Source organism: Sinohyriopsis cumingii, chromosome 10, assembly GCF_028554795.1.
Source record: "Sinohyriopsis cumingii isolate HCF-2022 chromosome 10, ASM2855479v2, whole genome shotgun sequence".
Classification (NCBI taxonomy): Eukaryota; Metazoa; Mollusca; class Bivalvia; order Unionida; family Unionidae; genus Sinohyriopsis; species Sinohyriopsis cumingii.
The window spans coordinates 52,336,284-52,358,839 of record NC_142970.1 but is presented as its reverse complement, the minus strand read 5'-3'; the positions used below and the strand labels follow the sequence as shown (position 1 = coordinate 52,358,839).

Sequence of the window (22,556 nt, the reverse complement as noted above, 5' to 3'; positions counted from 1 at the left end):
CAACATTGGAAATTATATTGGTTGTTGGGAACGTTGTGCTCAATAATTATTCTCAAAGTTATTGAAAGATTTGTCTTGACTATATACTTATATCAAATACACACAAGCATAGATAGATAAATAGATAGATAGATAAATAGATACATATAGATAGATAAATACATAGATAGATACATAGATAGATAGATACATAGATAAATAGATAGATAGATAAAAAGATAGATACATAGATCGATAGATCCATAGATAGATAGATAGATAGATATATAGATAGATAGATATATAAACAGATAGATAGATACATAGATAGATATATAGATACATAGATAGATAGATAGATAGATAAATAGAAAGATACATAGATAGATAGATAGAAAGATAGATAACTAGATAGATTAACTGATAGATAGATAAATAAATAGATAGATAGATAGATAAAGATAGATAGATAAATAGATAGATAGATATATAAATTGATTGATTGACTGATTGATTGATTGATTGATTGATTGATTGATTTTTAACGGCGCATCAGCACTCTTAGGCTATTTAGCGCCAAACAAAATGTTATTTGTATAATCTTTTAAAACTTATAAAAGGTCCTATATCGACCAGCGATATAAAAGAACAAATGGTTGAAATTAAAAACAGTAAGATGGCAACGGTACAAAATAAAGCTTCCCGATCAACAGGAGATGTAAATGTTGTATGTTAATGAAAAAAGATGAAAAGATATTAAAATGGGACGGTATATATATTGCATAAAACTCCACAAGGTGATAGCATAAAAGTCAGACTTTAGAGTAAATATTTACGGCTTTCAGGAACTCTATAATACGAGTGATGTTTATAGTATCAAAAAGGTCTTTCATGTCATGCACAATGTAATAACGATCGAGCGTAGGTTGCAGGTCAAAGCACTCTATCATAAAGTGCTTGACAGCGAATGGTTCATTGCAAGAAACGCACTCTGGTGGGTCTTCACCTTTTAGTATGTGGGTGTGGGTGATATAAGTATGACCAATTCGGATTCTTGCAATGACTACCTCCTCACTACGAATCGTTCTGTAGGAAGGAGTCCATTCTCCTAGAGTTGGCTTGATTGCATGAAGTTTGTTATTTACAGCATCATTCCATGATGCCTGCCACTTCTGACGTAAGAACTTTCTGATACAAGGTTTAAAATCAGTATATGGTATTTTAAAATCAGATGGTTCTTGAGTAAGGGCCATTTTAGCAGCGCGATCTGCTTTTTCGTTACCTTTAATACCAGCTCGGTATTTTTGATCAGTATGTTTTTCAGTAATGGGTTCTCCAGTTTTCTATTGTGTAGAGACTGGAGTACTGATAGCGAGTCGGAGAAGATGATACTGTTTAAAATATGTTTCTTTTCTATATGTTGCAGAGCAAGGTATATTGCTCTGATTTCGGCTGTAAAAATTGATGCTCCATTTGGTAAGCGAACTTGCGTTGTGTGATTTCCACAAACAAAGGTTGCAGCAGCCTTTTCCTCATCCTTTGATCCATCAGTGTAAATTCTAGTGTAGTTTTTAAATTCGGTGAGGAGTTATGGTAAGAGTTGTGGAAGACAGAAGGGTTTGTTTCGGATTTTTTTTCCATCGTGTAGCGTAAAACGTACTTTTGGTTGTTTAACTAGCCAGGGTGTTGTTTTGGACATAGACGTTTTCTGAATTTTAGAAAGATCTATATTTGTAGTGTCAAGGCTGGATGATATTCTAATGCCAAAGGAAGGTATGGCGTTTGGTTTATTTTCGTATAAAGTTTTGTATTTGGGTTGAAAAACAGCCGAAAAAGCAGGATTCAGAGGGTTTGATTTTAATTTGAGAGCATACTGTGCGGAAAGCATTTCTCTACGATGCGATAACGGTGGTTCATTCGACTCAGCTAGAAGGCTTTCACACGGAGATGTTTTAAATGCTCCCAGAGAAAGTCTTATTCCCAGATGATGAATGGGATCAAGCATTTTAAGATAGGACTTTCGGGCTGAATCATACACAACGCAACCATAGTCTAGTTTGGAGCGAATAAACGTTCTGTATAAATTTAGGATGACTTTTCTATCAGCACCCCAGTCAGTGTGCGCTACTACTTTAAGTAGGTTAAGTGCTTTTAGGCATTTAGCTTTTAAGTTCTTTAGGTGTGGAATAAAGGTCAGTTTTCTGTCAAAGATTATACCTAAAAATTTTGTTTCCTCAACAACTGGAATAGGTGTTCCATCCAGCGTGAGGTTCGGTTCATCGTGATGTTTTCGTAACTGACAGAAATGCATGCATACCGTTTTTGATTTCGAGAATTTGAAACCGTTTGCATTGGCCCAATTTTGAATTTTGTTTATATTTTGCTGCAGTTGTCTTTCAATTGTATGCATGTGCTTTGACCGATAACATATTAGAAAATCATCAACGTATAACGAGCAATCCACACCAGGAGTCAAGCACTTGGTCATGCTATTAATTTTGATGTTAAAGAGCGTCACAGAAAAAATACTGCCCTGGGGCACACCCATCTCTTACTTTGAATTCTCTGTCGGAGAGAAAGTTGGATATGAAAGAGGGCAGACGGCCTTTTAGACCTAAATCGTTCAGGTCATTTAGTATCCCGTACTTCCATCTCGTGTCATAGGCCTTTTCTAAATCAAAGAAAACCGCTACAAAATGTTCTTTCTTAATAAATGCTTCGCGAATAAATGTTTCCAGTCTAACCAGATGATCATTGGTGCTCCGGCCATATCGAAAGCCACTTTGGAAAGGAGATATTAAATTGTTAGTTTCCAAATACAAGACAAGCCGAGAATTGATCATTCGTTCCATTGTTTTGCACACACAGCTTGTGAGTGCAATTGGTCGATAGCTGTTGGGGTCTTCGCGATCTTTACCGGGTTTGGGGACTGGTATTACAGTTGCTTCTTTCCAGATTTTTGGTACATTACCAGTAATCCATAAATCATTCAAGAGTTTCAAAAGAGATGTTAATGATGATTCTGGAAGGTGTTTCAAAAACTGGTAATGTATCTCGTCAGGCCCAGCGGATATACCATGGGCCTTATCTAAAGCCTACCTAAGCTCCGATAGTGAGAACAATTGATTATAACTTTCCGAGTTGTTGGATGTGAATTTTAAACGTGACTTTTCTTTTTGAGTTTTAAGTTTTCGGAAGGCTTCTGAATAATTAGATCATGAGGAATTTTTTGAGAAACTGTCAGCAAGAATATTTGCAATGTCACGTTTTGAACTAAAGTTGTTATTGTTCAGTGTCAGATGTCGGAGAGGGTTTTGCTTTCTCTTTCCGTTTATTTTGCGTATAGTGTCCCAAACTTTCTTAACAGAGGAACGAGAGTTTAAAGAAGAAACATCCTTCTTCCATGATGCTCTTTTACTTTCTTTGATTATGCGGCGAGCTTTGGCCCGGGCAATGCGATATATATTTAAGTTTTCGGGCGTCGGGTTATTATTAAATTTCCTTAATGCTTCTCGTCGTAGTCTAATGGCTTCCTTGCATTCCTTAGTGACCCAAGGTTTTTGGGTTCTTTTACACTATGGCGAGGACTTGGGAACGGATTCTTCTGCAATCTCTATTAAAATAGATGTAAAATGCTGAATGGTGTTGTCAACATTGAATACTGTATCCTCATTCATCGTAGTTTTACAGAGTGTTTCAAACTTGGCCCAGTCGTTTTTCTTTAAATTCCATTGTGGAATTACTTCATCGACTGTAGAGTTAAGATTTACAAGGAAGATTGGGAAGTGATCGCTGCTGTGAAGGTCATCAGCGACCTTCCATTCATAGTCCAAAAGCAGCGAAGGAGAACAAAGTGTCAAATCCATGCATGTGTATGTACTCGTGCCTGGGTGTAAATATGTAGGTGTTTTGGTATTATATAGACACAGATCGTGTCTAGAAATAAAGTCTTCAACTTTGTGACCTCTGTCACTTATATGATTTGATCCCCATAAAATGTTATGGGCATTAAAATCCCCGAGTAAAACAAAGGGTGCGGGAAGCTGTTGAACAAGATTGTCGAGTTCGTTTGGTACTAGGTTAGTGTTTGGTGGTAAATAAATAGAGCAAAATGTAATCACTCGATGTAGAGTGACGCTTACAGCAATGGCTTGTAAATTGGTATTTAAATGAATGAAGCTATGAGGAGCTCTGTTGTTCACAATAACAGAAACTCCTCCTGATGCCCTATCAACATTTGGAGAGCAGGTGTTAAACAGGGAGTAGTTTTTAAATGTGATATTGTCCGTATCTTTCAAGAATGTTTCTTGAAGGCATAGTACCGCAGGATCATGTTCGTTTAAAAGCTGGAGAATATCATTGTAATTTGCTTTATGTCCTCGACAATTCCATTGTATGATAGTGTTTTTCATTATAAATTTAAATTAAAGATTGTGGAGCTAGGTTAGACCTTTCGCAGAGGGAATTTGTTTGGTTATTTCTCTGGAGGAACTAAGGGGGTGAATTTTATGTTGTTAGGTCTGGAGCTACCTTGAGCGCATAGAGCAGATTCTTCTGCATCCATGCTCTCAATGTCTCCAAACCTGTTATATAATTTGATGGGGTCGTCTGACGCCTTTTGTTGTCTGTTTCCATGAGATTTGTTTTTGGCTTTTTGGTGATTTCGGTTGTTGGTTATTGCTGAAAGTAGTTTGTGTACATGCCGTATTTTTCTGTGATTGGTAATGAGGGGTGTTTGAGCTTGGTGTTGAATCGGGTGCTTCTGTTTGTGTTTGAGCGTCCTTCGTTGTTTTAGGATTGCTCTTCACTACAGTGGAGAAGGATAGGCCAGGATGGGCTGTTTTCGCCTGTACAAGTTTTCTGGCTTCTGGATAGGGAATATTATTTGTGTACTTTACCCTCTGAATTTCCTTCTCCTGTTTCCAGGTCTCGCAATCCTTGGAATTTAGGTGGTGCTCTTTTCTACAGTTGACACAATGCGGAGTTGCTCTACAGTCAGCTTCCTGATGTGAATTTTCTCCGCATCTGTCACATATTTGGGTTTTAGAGCAGCGGTCTTCGTGATGGCCGTATTTTTGACACTTATAACATCGAAGGGGGGTGGGAATGTAGATCTCAACCTTCACTTGCAAGAAGCCAACTTTGACCACTTTGGGTACTGTTGGCTTGTTGAAATTGAGAACAATGGTGTTGGTGTCCTGTAGGTTGTTATTACGTTTCATACGTATTCTGCGTACTGCAGTGACACCTTCATTTTTCGTTCCTTCAATGATATCAGCGTCGGTGACTCCAGCCAAGTCACGACAGCGAATCACGCCTTTGGACGTATTGAGTGTGGTGTGAGCGAATGAGGTCACTGGAATATCGAAAAAAGTTTTTATTTTCTTGATATTGTCTGTCTGATCTAGTGGTTCACATTCCACAAAAAGGCAACCCGATTTCATTTTTTTGACGCTTTTTGGTGTTCCAATCAGACCTGTAATTGTTTTCTCGATCACAAACGGAGAGAGTGAGGTAAGCGGTTTCGTGGCATCTTTTGACTGTATGACCATGAAGCCTGGAAATGTCTCCGCACTACATGGTTCGTCGTCAGAGTCAGATAAAGGTTTCGTTCTCTTGTTTTGATTTATTTTGGAATTATCCATGATGACTAGATTAAAAATTCAGCACCCGTGCTCCCCGCCCACCAAGTAGCCCAACAAGGGGACACTTTTCAAGTGCTAGGGATATACAGATGCCATACTCAGTTGATAAAATTACCTTTGATTGACTCTGAAGTCGCCAGTTTCTAAGGTCGGTAAAATTACCCCCCGATTGACCCGCTAAGCCACCGCCTTCTAGGAAGCCTTCTAAGACTTGGAAAAGGGAAAGATAAAGGAATAGAATATAGGGGCAACGGTGGTATCAAGAGAGATACAAGGAGAAAGATAAAAAAAGGTGAGAAAGTTAATAAAGACTTCCTAGGGCTCGGCGTGACCAGCCGATTTGTCGGAACCGGACCCATCCCAACCACCCGTCTAAGAGAAGTAGAGGCCAAAGTAGTGTATTGCATGGAAAGCCTCTGTTTAACTACCAGGATCCTTTCCTCCCCCGACACGGGACGCAACCCACGGCAAACAGGTTGCCTCTACTTAGTCGCCTTTTACGACACGTAGCGAGGCACGTCGGGCCAATTCTACTACCCCGGACCTGCAGGGGGTTGATAGATAGATAGGTAAATAGATAGATACATTGATATATAAATAGATAGATAAATAGATAGATAGATAGATAGATAGATTGATAGATAAGTAGATATATAGATAGATAGAGAGATAGATAGATAGATAGACAGATAGATAGATAGATAGATAGATAGATAGATAGATAGATAGATAGATAGATAGATAGATAGATAAATAGATAGATAGATAAATAGATAGATAGATAGATACATAGACAGATAAGTGTCGGGTTTATAATAAAATTAGTAGTATGTATGACATCTACACTAAGCGTTTGCTTGAAACAAGGATCAAGTCTAATGTTTGTATTCAATATCTACATATAACACAAAAATCGTACACGTAAACACGTCTCGGTAAAGTAAAAATAAGGTGATTTGTCCATGATTATTTGAAGACTTGAAATAAAAATGCAATATGGACATTTTTTTACATCATCTAGAACTATATGTATTTCATTATCATACTGATCAGCTAGTGTGTTGATGAATTATTCTGATATTTTTTAATATAAAAGAAACAGACTTTGTTGCCTTCAGCTTTCCCCTCCATCCCAATAGGTTTCATCCTTAGTCGGATCTCGAATAACTGCGTATTCCTGATTCCAAATCTTCTGTTAAAATGGACATAGATAAGAAAGATGGCATCTTCCTTGCATACAATTGGCATTTTCTTTGGCAACTTTAAGTTCATTCTTAAAGTTAATCTCAATCTCACTTTTGTAGAATTCAGAGGGTACTTAGTTAATAAACGGAACTTGCAAAATACTGTTAGATATCGTAGTAAACAAATCCCTAATATAGATAAGCTAGAATTAAAAACAAAATCAAATAAAAATTGTTCATTGGAGGATTTGAAATAAATACGATGATATAGGCCTAAGTTCTCCATTGGTTCAATACTAATGGTATATTTCTGAAACAATCATTAAGTAGCTTTTATAATGAAGCAGAAAAGATTATATTTATTTTGTGGTTCATAGTATTTTGATAACAAAATTGTTACATTTGATCTCATTTTTTAGAGCTGCGAAAGTTTTACGGAATACAAAGGTAAGTAATATAACCTGCATACAAATAAACTGACATAAATACGGAATTATATGGAAAATAATGGAAATTAAAACCATGTGCAGACATACCTTTGACGGGCATTTAGATAGGTACATCAAGAATGAAGATACACGAGTTTTAACATATATTATCAAATATACACTTCTAGTAAGAATTATATTTCTTTTTCAAGTGCAAGACGAGTTACTATATCACTGAAGCTTATACAAATATGCTTTGGTACGTTTATTACTAATCGCAACGAGACCATATTTATATATTCATGTCACATTCATATTCATTTTCTGATGGCTTATAAGATGCTACACATTTCTTCGAAATCTCTCAGTAAAGGGATACTGTGTGTAAATTTATGGAGCAAGAGAAAACAAGCACTTCGAGTTGAAAGAACCTTGCGCTCCAAGTTAAACCGAGTAATCTTCAATCTTCTAAGTCGTTATAATAACATCTTTGCACTTTCAACAAGAGTTGTGTATATTGTCACACGCTCCCAATGTAAATACCTAACAGGAAAAAGTCCACTCTGCAAATTCCTTCGCTAGGTGACACACATATACGTATGGTGCAAACGAAACTCTCATCTTGTCTCTTGCGACTAAATAACCATGTTATTTCATATAACAATATATTTGCTTTTGAAAACAAAATAAATACTTTAGACTAACAAGTCTCTCTCTCTCTCTCTCTCTCTCTCTCTAACTATACCCATGGTCGGAAAACTGAAACAATCCACTAATAGACAGAGAGAAAACGAGAGATATTGGTGGTAAATATGAATCTCATAGTCAGTAGCATTGACAAGTGAAACAAAACAATGATTTGTATGGACTGTAAATAATGTTATACTTTTACTATTGAATTATCTCAGTCTTTTCTTAGTTTCACTTGGCATAGTTTCCACATACTCGCTGCAAATTAGGATGGTCAATAACGAATATCAGTATCTTAACTCTTGCGCACCTAAAAGAGGATTATATTAAGCAAGGAACAGACCAGCTAAATACCAAGATGACCGGTGTAAAATTTGACGAATGGCAACCTAACTACGGATCGATCAATTCTCTGTACAAATGACATTATTTTCACATTTTTGGATTCTCACCAAGGAATATTTATTAATTGCTTTTTTAACAAAACTTTCAATGTGGTAAAAAAAACACACGAAGAGCTGAACTTTCTTTCTCTGTTTCTCATATATCGGACCACATTTTCTTTTTATGACGAGGTGCAAGAAGAAAAATACAATGGAACATCTGCATCCTTCTCTCTGTATTTCTCCTGCCCCCCCCCCCCCGCCCAAAAACCTATCAAATTGAAGAAAAAAAGCATTTTAGTATTGATAATGCAATTTCCCTATTGCTGGTAATTTGAAATATGATAGTGACACTTTGAATATATATGAAACCGGAAGTTATTATAATATAATTCCTCTCACCATCGCGAGTTTCATTCTATATATTACTCAATAAATACTCGGGTCTATGACATTATATGTAGCTAAAAGTACATAAGACATTTAAAATATTTCGTGTGAAACAAATTCGGTACTTTTAGTTACATATAATGATCTAGACTGGAAAGGTTACTGAGTTATAGATAGGATAAAAGTCGCGATGCTGTTCGGAACGAATTTAAAAACACAATCTCAGGTATTGATCTGGTCTCGTCTTATACTCAGCATCAACATATATATATATGGATAGAGGATGGAAAATTTGCAAAATTTTCTGATTCAACTTATACTCCAAAGCGACTTATAGGCCGGGAAATACGATATATAAATATGTATATATATATATATATATATATATAATGTAAACGGGAAGGTTTCCACTTGGGGGGCAGGAGAGATACAGAGAGAAGGATGCGTATGCATTTCGTTGTATTTTTCTTCTTGCACCTCGTGATCAAGTGATATGTGTGTGTTTGTGTCAAACACGTTTAACGCCTGCTTTACCGCTAGAAACAGCAATGTTATTATGTTGTGAATATCCGTATCAAAGATTATAAAATAAATGTATTGCAAGTGAATGACAAAAATGTACGTGACAGGGACATTATGATTACATGGTAACGTTTACTGCAAATTGTGCACCAATGGAGTTGAGCAATATTTTTATAAAGAAAACAAAATATATTAATAGTGCAAGCCGTATAGGGACTTGAGTATATCCTCTTCTAACTGATTTTTAGTATATTACCTAATAAATTAAGATTTCGAGATGTAACCGTGATATAATTTAGTGGAAATCTTATTTTGTATATATTACTTGAAAGCAATAATCCGTCAATTCCCAGAGACATTTCTCTTATAGAGCTCATTGCTTTGGAAAATGATGGTCAGTGTCATTCCCTTGACTCCGGTAAGATTATCCGCCTTATTTCTCTATCTATCTCTGTCTGTCTGTCTATCGTTCTGACACACACACACACACACACACCAACATAGAAACATTTTAGTTGATTATATTTTAATATGGCTTTACAAGTAAAGATATTATTGTAACTGAGATACTTATACAGCATCTAAATTTGATTACTGTTTCTAGTGAAAGCGGATAAGTGTGTTTTGGTTTAAAATAACGTCTTAAAAATATGATTAAATGTTACCATCGTATTATTTGTCCTAAAATGTATTGCAACATCATACATTTTGATTTTGCACAATTTGCAGTGATTCTTAAACTTCGTGTTTTGCATGCACGATCTTCTCATCTTGGACCACACTGCATGCATGATGTTATTGAGAAAATGAAAAGTACGTATTTTTTCTCTCCCTTTATTATTTACTATCATCATTATCATCATCATCGATAATTTTGTAGGTGTACTATATATAGTTCCGAAGCTTTTCGTTTACATGAAACGTGTGATTTTACTTAAAATAAATATCATAATAAAGGCTTTTGACTGTACCAGTCCCTGAAATATTAGAACATTTTACCTCCTACAGACTTTGTAAAATGAGTTTGAGAAACACTATGCAGATTTGTTTGAATGGGCCACTTGAAAGACAAGCAGTAATTAGCATTAGCCCATAGGTTAACATTATGTTCCACTTGAGAGCCAAAGGTGTAATCCTATGATAAATCCATGTTTAACGTTGTGGGTATATGGTAATATTGTTGAAGGAGGCTGATTTCAAATGGAGTTACATGGTAACATTATTCGAGGTGACATTAAAATATGACAGTTGAGAACCAATGGCATTTTGGAGTCAAACGAAACATCCTATTTGAAAAATATTCCTAGCTTTAATGGTGGAATGGCGGTTGCAAGCGAAGCTGGAAATCCTATTCTAACTTGGGAATTGGTATAAGCAGTTTCCATGTTGAAAGGTTAATAGAGCCGTATGCGAAATGTAATTCTAAATTAAGTTGGTATAACATCCAACACATACATCCCTAATATTTAACGAAACGGTAGGAGCGTTTATATACACAATACAGCTTCACACATACATGCTATATTATCACACAAAGGCAGGAGTGTTTATAGACGCAAAGTACTGTCATACGTACAAGCACACTATCCAGCAAAAAGGACATGACTGTTGACACACTATACTTGCATACAAGAATAACATATAAAGATAGGCGTGTTTATAGACGCATGCTGTCCATACAACCATGATATCACAATGTGGGACTGTTTACATACAGGTTGAGTTTGCATACATACAAAAAGATGTAAAAGTGAACTGTAATTTTACAATATTTAGATTTTATTCCACCATAAGTTTTCATATACTATCCAAGCACATCCTTACTGTTAAGCAACTTCTCTTATATTACAAGCCACATCACACACATACTATTCAGCACCTTATATTTGATCACAATTCAATCGCAAACCCCAGCTACCACCGAAAATGCATTTTTGTACTCATAATTTATACTTATGTGCAATAAACATACTATCACTAATGAGGGGTGTAGTAAAAAGCCGAAGGGTACGAAAGAGACATTCACATAAACATACATACTATCACACAAAATTATGAGTGTGTATATACACGCTATATGCTCAAACAAATATAAAATGCTATTACACAAGGGTATGAGTGTTTCTAACAAGCCTTGCTTCCATACAAACATATCCAACGTAAAGGGTATAAGGTTTATACACTCATTATATATTTAGTATGGTGTAGCCAAGTTAGGATTGAATTTAGCGAGGATTCTTTTACAATACGGCGAGGACTTGGGAATGGATTGTTCTGCAATCTCTATTAAAATAGATGTAAAATGCTGAAGAGAGTCATTTACATTGAACACTGTATCCTCATTCAGCCTAGTTCTACAGAGTGTTTCAGACTTGGCCCAGTCGGCCTTCTTTAAATTCCATTGTGGAATTATTTCATCAATTGTAGAGTTAAGATTTACAAGGGAGATTGGGAAGTGATCGCTGCTGTGAAGGTCATCAGCGACTTTCCATTCATAGTCCAAAAGCAGCGAAGGAGAACAAATTGTCAAATCGATGCATGTGTGTGTACCCGTGCCTGGGTGTAAATATGTTGCTGTTTTGGTGTTATATAGACACAGATCGTGTCTAGAAATAAAGTCTTCAACTTTGTGACCTCTGTCACTTATATGATTTGATCCCCATAAAATGTTATGGGCATTAAAATCCCCAAGTAAAATAAATGGCGCGGGAAGTTGTTGAACAAGGGTGTCTAATTCGTTTGGAACTAGGTTAGTGTTTGGTGGCAAGTAAATAGAGCAAAATGTAATCACTCGATGAAGAGTGACGCTTACAGCAATGGCTTGTAAATTTGTGTTTAGAGGGATGATGCTATGAGGGGCTCTGTTGTTCACAATAACAGAGACTCCTCCTGAGGCCCTATCAACATTTTGAGAGTAGTTGTTAAACAGTGAGTAATTTTTAAGTGTGATGTTATCTGTATTTTTCAAAAATGTTTCCTGAAGACATAGTACTGCAGGATCATGTTCGTTTAAAAGCAGAAGAATATCATGGTAGTTGGTTTTAAGTCCTCTACAGTTGCATTGTAAAATGGTGTTCTTCATTACAACTTTATACTGAAGATTCTGGAGCTAGGTTAGACCTTTCGCGGAGGCAATCTGTTTGGTTATTTATCTGGAGGAAGTACGGGGGTGTATTTTTTGTTGTTAGGTCTGGAGCTACCTTGAGGACATGGAGCAGATTCTTCTGCATCCATGTCCTACAAGTCTCCAAACCTATTGTGCAGCTTGATGGGGTCATCAGACCCCTTTTCCTGCCTATTTGTTTCTGACTTTCTCTTGCTAGTTGGTGATCTTGGTGTTGGAGTATTGAGTGTTGTTTCCGTCGATGTTGAGTTTTTCTGGGGTTTGTAGTGCGGGATGTTCGAGTCGGAATGGGATTCAGGTGGGTTTGTTTGAGTTTGAGCGTCTTTCGTTGCTTTTTGGCTGCTGTTGACTTCAGTTGAGAAGGATGGGCAGGGGAGTGATCTAGCTCGTACAAGCTTCCTGGCCTCTGGATAGGGGATGTTGGACGTGTATTTAACCCTCTGGATTTCCTTCTCCTGTTTCCATGTGTCGCATTCCTTTGAACTAGCATGATGTTCTTTGCCGCAGTTGAGACAATGTGGAGTGGCTTTGCACTCTGATTCCCGATGGGAGGGGTCGCCGCATCGGCCGCATATTTGTCTTCTAGAGCATCGGTCTTCATGATGACCATATTTTTGACATTTGTAACATCGGAGGGGATTTGGTATGTATACCTCAACCTTAACTTGTAGGAATCCAACCTTGACCACTTTAGGTACTGTTGGCTTATTAAAGGTGAGTATAATAGTGTTGGTGTCCTGCAGATTGTTGTTTCGTTTGATACGAATTCTGCGGACTGCAGTGACACCATCATTTTTCATCCCCTCGACGATTTCTTTGTCGCTGACTCCTGCAAGGTCACGGCAAAGAATGATGCCTTTTGATCTGTTAAGTGTAGAGTGGGCGAAACAGGTTACTGAAAGGTCTTAAGGTCTTAATTTTTTGTATATTTTCAGTGTGTGCTTTACGCTCACACTCTACAAGTAGGCCGCCTGATTTTAGTTTTTTTACACTTTTCGGCTTGCCGACTAATCCAAATATAGTCTTTTCGAGTATAAATGGCGATAGTGCAGCAAGTGGTTTAGCCTCGTCTTTCGATTGGATGACCATGAAGCGAGGAAAGGATTCACCACTACATGGCTCATCCTCCGACTCTGATCCAGTTTTGGTACGTTTGTTTTGATTTTTGTTGGAATTATCCATGATGGCTTGAATAAAAATTCAGCACCCGTGCTCCCCACCCACCAAGTAGCCCAACAAGGGGACACTTTTCAAGTGCCAGGGATACACAGATGCCATACTCAGTTGATAAAATTAAATTTGATTGACAATGAAGTCGCCAATTTCTAAGGTCGTTAAAAGTACCCCCCGATTGACCCGTTAAGCCACCGCCTTCCAGGAAGTCTTCTAAGACTTGGAAAATGGAAAGATAAAAGAATATAATATAGGGGCAACGGTGGTATCAAGAGAGATACAAGGAGACAGATAAAGAAGGTGAGAGAGTAAATAAAGACATCCTAGGGCTCGGCGTGACCAGCCGATTTGTCGGAACCGGGCCCATCCCGACCACCCGTCTAAGGGAAGTAGAGGACAAAGTAGTGTATTGCATGGAAAGCCTCTGCTCAACTACCAGGATCCTTTCCTCCCCCGACACGGGATGCAACCCACGGCAAACAGGTTGCCTCTACTTAGTCGCCTTTTACGACACGTAGCGAGGCACGTCGGGTCAATTCTACAACCCCGGACCCGCAAGGCGACGTACTTTGAATTCTCTGTCTGAGAGAAAGTTGGATAAAAAATAGGGCAGACGGCCTTTTAGACCCAGATCGTTCAGGTCATTTAGTATCCCGTACTTCCATGTCGTGTCATAGTCCTTTTCTAAATCAAAGAAAACCGCTACTAAGTGTTCTTTCTTGATAAATGCGTCGCGACTGAATGTTTCTAGACTAACAAGATTATCGTTGGTGCTCTGGCCATATCGAAAGCCACTTTGGGAAGGAGATATTAAATTGTTAGTTTCCAAGTACCAGACAAGCCGAGAATTGATCATTTGTTCCTTTGTTTTGCACACAGAGCTGGTGAGTGCAATTGGTCGATAGCTGTTTGGATCTGCGCTATCTTAACCGGGTTTAGGAATTGGTATTACTGTTGCCTCTTTCCAAATTTTTGGTACATTACCAGTAATCCATAAATTATTGAAAATTTCCAGAAGGACTGTTAATGAAGGTTCTGGGAGGTGTTTCAAATACTGTTAGTGTATTTCGTCAGGCCCAGTGGATGTATCTTGGGCCTTATTCAGAGATTCCATCAGCTCAAACAGTGTAAACGGTTGATTATAACTTTCTGAGTTATTCGATGTGAATTTCAACCGTGTCTTTTCTTTGTGAGTTTTTAATCTTCTGAAGGCTTCTGAATAATTAGAGGATGATGAATTTTTGGAGAAGCTATCAGCAAGTATATTAACTATGGCATGTTTGGAATTGATATTCTTGTTGTTTAGTTTGAGATGTCGAAACGAATTGTATTTTCCCTTCCATTTATTTTGCGGATCTTGTCCCAAACTTTCTTTATAGAGGAACGAGAATTTAGAGTGGAAACATATTTTTTCCATGATGCTCTTTTACTTTCTTTAATCGTGCGGCGGACTTTGGCCCGAACAATACAGTACTTAGTTAAATTTTCGGGCGTTGGACGAGTATTAAAAGTTATCAGTGCTTCTCTGCGTTGTCTAATGGCCTCTTTACATTCTTTTGTGAACCATGGTTTTGAGAGTTTATTACTGTTTGGTGAGGACTTGGGAATTGATTTTTCTGCTATGTCGATTAAAACAGAAGTAAAATATTAAAAAGGGTTATTGTCGTTTAAAACAGCATCCCTGTTAAGTCTAGTTGTACAAAGTGTTTCAAATTTGGCCCAGTCGGCTTTCTTTAAATTCCAATGTGGAATTGCTTCGCCAATTGCAACGTCGGTGTTGTTGAGACTGGAAAGTGATCACTGTTTTGAAGGTCATCAGCGACCTTCCATTCATAGTCCAAAAGCAGCGATGGGCAAACAAATTCTCAAATCGATACATGTGTATGTACCCGTTCCTGGATGTAAATATGTCGGTGATTTGGTATTATATAGACACAAATCGTGTCTGGAAATTAAGTCTTCTATTTTGTGACCTCTGTCACTTATGTGATTTGAACCCCATAAAATGTTATGGGCATTAAAATCCCCGAGTAAAACAAAGGGTGCAGGGAGTTGTTGAACAAGATTGTCTAATTCGTTTGGTACCAGGTTGGTGTTTGGTGGTATGTAAATAGAACAAAAGGTAAATCACTCGATGTAGAGTGACGCTCACAGCAATTTGCTTGTAAATTTGTGTTTAAAGGGATGACGCTATGAGGGGCTTTGTTGTTCACAATAACAGAGACTCCTCCTGAGGCCCTGTCAACATTTTGCCGTGACACCTTCATTTTTCATCCCCTCCACGATTTCTTTGTCGCTGACTCCTACTAGGTCACGGCAACGAATAACGCCTTTTGATGTATTAAGTGTAGAGTGGGCGAAACAGGTTACTGGAATATCGTGAAAGGTTTTAATTTTTTGGATATTTTTAGTATGTGCTTTGCGCTCACACTCCACAAGTAGGCCGCCTGATTTTAGTTTTTTGACACTTTTTGTCTTGCCGACTAATCCAAACATAGTCTTTTCGACTAAAAATGGCGATAGTGCAGCAAGTGGTTTCGATTCATCTTTTGACTGGATGACCATGAAGCGAGGAAAGGATTCCACACTACATGGTTCATCATCCGACTCTGATCCAGTTTTGGTACCTTTATTTTGGTTTTTTTTGGCTATGAACGTTAACGGTCGAACTTTTTTTACATTGTTGAGCCGAAATAAGGGAGATAACTGGAATTCTTCTTCCTGTTCTACGCCGGCCAGCATTGAAACAACGTTTCTTTTTCTGCTTCTCTTTACATTTAGGTAATGATGAATGTAGTCCTAGTCCGTGAGTACAGATTATATGTGTATACACTGCTACACATTTCGTTGGATAGTAGATTTGTTTGTTTGGATTGTAATCAAAAAGATTTTTTTTCCCATACTGCTGTATAAGTATTTCAACATGGAAAAGGATAAAACAATGCCGACGTTAACATAGGACTTCCATTTTGCTTTCAAGTGATGTATAGTGCAAACATATGGGCTAATGCTAATTCCCGTATGGCTCTCAAGTGACGCATACAACTACTTGTGTTCAATTATACATCAGTTTTTCTCATTTGCAGTATCTGCATATGTATTTATTAACACTTTTCACACGAGTTTCGGGGATTTTGATAAGTCCATCAGCTACTAATTGGTCTGCAGTATTGATCGGCTTACTTGTCCCTCACCTCCTGGTGAAATTACATTAAATTTAGATTTCAGATGTGCTTGTAAACGACGTATGTCACCACGGTAGTCGATAAAGAACACTCCTAATATTCATCAGACTTCAATATATGCATACTAAAAGCTCTAGTAAATGTAATTCGAGTACGACTTTGAGTTCCTACACAACAACACTAACAACATATGTTATCATTTACATTATTACAGTTAGTATTATTAGTATCATTAGTGGTATTGATCTTGCTGATATTTTTACCGTCGTTGTTGTTGCCTTTTGCCTATATGCATGTTTAATTTATTTGTAGCATATTACTCATCGCATCACAATACATCAGGGGGATGTAACTGTAGCGGACATGTTGCCTACCATCCTGAAAAATATCATAGTATGTTGATATGAAATATTTTCTAACTTTTGTTCAAATAGTGAAATAATTCATCATGCAATTTTTAATGGAAGATATATATATATATATATATATATATATATATATATATATATATATATATATATATATATATATATATATATATATATATATATATATATATATATATATATATATATATATATATATATATATATATATATGTGTGTGTGTGTGTGTGTGTGTGTGTGTGTGTAGTAGGGCTATAAGTGATCATTGTTATTATGAGCAATCCAATAAGCAATGTTGTAATGTAATATTTCAAATACTGAACACAAGACCACAACGAAAAAAGCATGACATAGTATGAAACTACATAACGACAACCAAACAACTGAGAAAGCAAAATAAAGTAGCTGTGATATAACTTAACTTAGAGAAATAATTGATCCTTAACCAGACGGTGATATTGGGGGATGTGGTTTATAGCGAGAGTGTAACAGTTGCGGATCACTTTAAATAATAAATTGAACGAACTTAAAGCTTGATTTATCTTATTTACAACTATTACGTAGCCCTTTTATATTTATGTATCGCTGGTTTTGATACCTGTAACACTTTGCACAGGCTTCCACCTCGAGCTCTTGCAAGCATTAACAATACCCTCTTTGAAGTGAGCCTGCCACACAGAGATTTTAAAGCTTTTGTAAAACAGACACTCCACTAGTATTGTGTTTTTTAACTTTGTAAAATTATATTCGAAATATTTATTTTCCATTTCATTGTTCCATAAATGATTTTAGGCGGGTTTTTTCTCCCACTTTTATCCATCAATCTTTTTCGATTTACGTCAATCAAATCGTAGCTCATCGGAAAACTGTAAAACACGGGCAAAATATTTGCATTCTGAAAGAAACATTTGTTAAAATTAAACCAATCTTTATATCGCAAAAGCAAGGGGTTTTGCTGTCCCGAATCCTTAATTTGAATTACTTGCAGTTTTTATGGTTCCATTATAAAGAAGAAAGCTGATAAATGTTTTTAAAGAGAACCAGCATTATATGAAAACTGAACACATTTATTTTCCTCGCCATGCATACATAGATACATACATACATATGAAATATTTATTTCTTAATATCTGGTCACAATTATTTCTTACTTTTCTGATCAGTTCATATAACTGGCTATAAACTGTTTACTATAATTAACATCTTTGTATCGACAAAACTTTATATTGCGTTCAGACGTATCTGTTTAACGTAACATTCACATTAACAAGAATTGATTCAAAAAAGAAAATACATTTTTATTTCAGATCGGTGGACGTGTAAAAATCAAAATCATGATTTTGATGGTACTCTGTCTCTTTTTCTCAAACTATCTACATCATTCTATCTATCATTTTTAAAATCGTGACAATAGCCGTTCTAAACAGTTATTAAGATAATATTATTTAGATGTTTTCTATTTATATTCCGTCATCTTTGTATAGGCTTTAACATTAACATTTATCATTAGATTTAAACTAAATTTGATGCGAAGCTTCTTCTCGATGTTAGCCCTAACGCATTCAAGGATGAGTACGTTCTGTGCAAATATCACTGCCTATGAACACTAGCATCCACATTGTTTCGTTGATTTCACGGACAATTTCTGTTTGGACTCTAAACAAGAGTTCAGTTGTCGACAATTTATCAGTTGATCATAAAATTATGTGCATATATCACAAAATTGTTCTGCCCCATGTTTAGCTTGAGTTATTTAAAGACTTATGAAAACCAGCATTCATTTGTATCATTTCCAATCTTATTAGCTATGAAGCTTCATATTAGGCACTATTTGTTGTAGAGGGAGGATGTATTGAGACAACCGTCATGTTATCGTCAACTACTTGCTAAAAGTATACATGTTAACGGGAAAGCGTTTATTTTCATTTAAGATTATTTGAAAGGAGGCGCGATTCTTTTTTCTTTAGTATGCAGGTGAGACTGAAAAATATGTAAACCAATTTCTCACAGCCGCAATATGTTGATCATCAAAAAGATTACTCTTCATGGTATCTCGTAGCAGAAGATGAAATCTCAATACAATTTGAATACTTGGTCAACTAAATTGTATAGTTTCGTTAAAGTTTCTAAAGTGCTATGTCTTTTTAAAGAAAACAAAATCACCATGATAGATCCAGGTTCTTAATTTACATAATTCAGAATAAGTCAGATACCACAAAACACATAGTGTCTCAAACATTAATAAGTTTATGACAATCTCTATGTCAGCGCAAAGCACGCTTCGGCCACGTGAAGCTTGTATACCTGATGACCTAGTTACCTTCCTGTATCCACTATTAGGAACAGCGTTTGATTCGTAATAGAAAAATGCAAAGCAAGATTTCACAACTGAGTAAAGAACCAGTAATTCGATTCTTGTTGTCCATAGGCATTGAGAGAGGGGGTAAGAGTACAATAGCTATAAACTAAAGAGCGAGTGAGGCACTCTATCAACATATACCTTTGTGTAGCCTTATTCTGCTCATCGTGTAATTCAGCGCAACGATACGTCATTTCTGTAAACACTGAATCAAGTGTTGTTTTGTGTCTAAAATCCATTTTTTTATCAAGATAGGGCAAACGTCCTTTAATTTAAGGAACGTGATACGTATAAAGTGTACAAAAATATCCCACATTTCTATTCTAAATGCATGTGAAAACGTGATTTCTAAATATCAACATGAAGTGCCACTACATGACCTTCTTTAACTTGTAACTTTAATATTTATCTTTGAGAATCATGCCAAAAAATTATTTAAAAGATAGAAATAGTTACCTTAGAATAATACTGCATCATTCAAGTTTCTAAATTTGCAAGAAGTTGCACCACACCTGATTTATCGTATGTTATCCATCTTGCCGCTTGAACGGATTCTCAAGCAATTCCCTGGATTATAGTCTGTTTCTAAAGTCTCAGGTATTTTTTTTCCATAAACGATATATTCTAAACAGATAATATCGTATTCATTGTTGTTTCTTTTATTTTTATAAAAGGTTTATCTTTAGTACATTAATCTCCTCTAACTCTTACACCATCCATTAGATTTCCATTCTATCATTTCCTTAATTCTTTGGAGACTCTTTATGCGGCTCCGTATCACTATATCGTGCAGTTTATCCCCTTCATTATTTAGTAACATTTTTGCCGTTCAATGTTTGATTCCTATTCACTTGAGAAAAAAAACTCCGCCAGCAGCTTTTATTTCAAATAAACTTTGCATTCAGCTTTTATTAATTTTCAGTGTTTTACGGCATCATTTAGTGTCTTTTAATGTCTTCCCATATTTGGACCGTAAATAGGGAAACATCAGTTCTAATAATGTGGTTTTCTGTTTGTTTTCGAATCTAAGGAATTATGTTGAGAACTCTTTCTTTGAATGACAAAACACCGGCTTTAGCTAAGTAGTTTAACGATGTATCATCAAAGGGGGTAAACAAAGCTGAATAAATAAGCATCCGTGAATTTAACTTTGTCCATAATTAAATTTATAATAATTAATACAAAATTGTGTGATTTAACAATTGGGATTCAATGATTCTCCCGACTTACTATGAAAACATTTTAATTATTTTCACTCTTGTAAGACAATTACATGTGTATATCATTATAGGACAGTGTTGTTGTTGTTGTATGGTTTAACGCCAATTTTCAGCACAAGATAGGATATGCACGACGGCTAGTGTCAATGATGGAAGAAGAACCCAGGTAAACCCGGGAAAGAACCACTGACCCACGAGAAAGCTACTGGCAGGCTATTTCACATACCCACATTGGCCGAATCCGAGACTTGAACCCACGCAGACTGAGATGGTAGTAATCCGTAACGGTGAGCGCTTTAGACCACTAGGCGACTCGGGGCCCCAACATGGCAGTGATAAACATAAGTATACGAAGAGACGCAAGAAGAGGAATCGAGTGAAAAAATGTATATCTTTTATTTGTGTTGCCATATTAAACTAATAATAAATCAAAGGTTCTTAGAAAACGTTTATTTCAGTAGTAATGTTTTGAAAAGGATGATGCATCAATGACAGCTATGTCAGGGATGAAGGTGATTGATAATATGTTTAGTCCAAGTAAAGATCGGTTTTGTTGATGCCAGGTGACACCATTTGCCTGTCACATACTTTATTAAATAATTATTATATAGGTATTTAATTTCATATTATCATGCGTTTATTTATTTACATATTTATTCGGGTATATGGTGACCTTGAAATAATTAATCATTCTGCAAAGTCTGATAATTTCGAGACAGTCATCTTTAACGAACATTTTATTCTTGAGAATTTCTGACCACAAAATTAAGTTACCTATCTTCAATGTCTGTGAAATAATATGTATGGTTGATACACGTGCTTATTTGATAGAATACATTGAAGAAAAAAAACAAAATATTGATAAGTCAGGAAAACACACGAGATAACAGAAAAACCAGACACGAAAACGCTAAATATTCAAATGTTACAATTCTCTAGAATTGTGGTCACCACCATAGGCTTATACAAAACGAGTAAGATAGTGTTCATCCCGAGCCAATAGGACGATTGCCTAGGGCTTATTTTAGGTGTCAGGTGCTGGACGTTATCGTCCGTTTCATGCGTTCTATGCACTGATCGATCACTCACTCACTTGCGCGCTCACTCATAACAAACATGCACCTAGGTCAAAGATATGAGCGAGAATGAAACAAACTATAATAATGAGACATTCTCATATTAGATGTCTTGCCATAGCAATTATTGTCCCTATATGTCAAAACATATTTGTTGTTGTAGGGTTTAACGCTATTTTTCAGCACTAGATAGGCTATACTTGGCGGCCAGTATAAATGGTGGAAGAAGAATCCGGGAAATCCCCGGAAAGAACCACAGACCCACAAGAAGCTACAGACACGCTTTCTCACAGAACCACTTCGGCCGTACCCGAGACTCAAACTCTCGCAGACAGAGGTGAGATGGCAGTGATCGGTAACGGTGAGTACCTTAGACCACTCGGGGCCCCATCAAAACACAAAAAGTCACAAGGGAAGCATAGCACACATGTAGAGATGTTAATGTTGCTGGAGAACACTTCTAAGGTATATTTTCTTTAACTTTCTCTATCAAAGTCGCAGCTAGGCCATTCGCTCAGACGCGACTACTTAACGTATTATAGTTTTCATTCGTAGAATATATATATATTGCTACCTCAAGAGCATCTATAAAACAGGATAAGCTGTACATGCTGTCTTATGCTTCAGAGAAGAAAATACTAAATTTTATATACACGCTTGGATCAACAGGACAACAATTAAACCATTCCTTCATAGCATGAACACAAAACCTCTTTTAATCACGAACTATACTTAAGCCATGAAGATTCGATTTCTTGGAAGCCCAGTGTAAGTTCAAGCATTTACTGAGCATGTTAACTTCTACATTATTG

At 36.4% G+C, this 22,556-nt stretch overlaps 1 protein-coding gene across 1 annotated transcript in view; it reads left to right on the top strand.

Moving 5' to 3' along the window:
• Positions 1 to 22,556, top strand: part of LOC149790156 (uncharacterized) — a 54,318-nt gene that overhangs the window by 11,763 nt on the left and 19,999 nt on the right. The window contains exons 4-8 of the mRNA XM_089972147.1: positions 7,228 to 7,255; positions 9,592 to 9,639; positions 9,951 to 10,034; positions 17,016 to 17,096; positions 18,397 to 18,435. Of these exons, the coding sequence (XP_089828273.1) occupies positions 7,228 to 7,255; positions 9,592 to 9,639; positions 9,951 to 10,034; positions 17,016 to 17,096; positions 18,397 to 18,435 (280 nt within the window). The remainder of the gene's footprint in view (positions 1 to 7,227; positions 7,256 to 9,591; positions 9,640 to 9,950; positions 10,035 to 17,015; positions 17,097 to 18,396; positions 18,436 to 22,556) is intronic.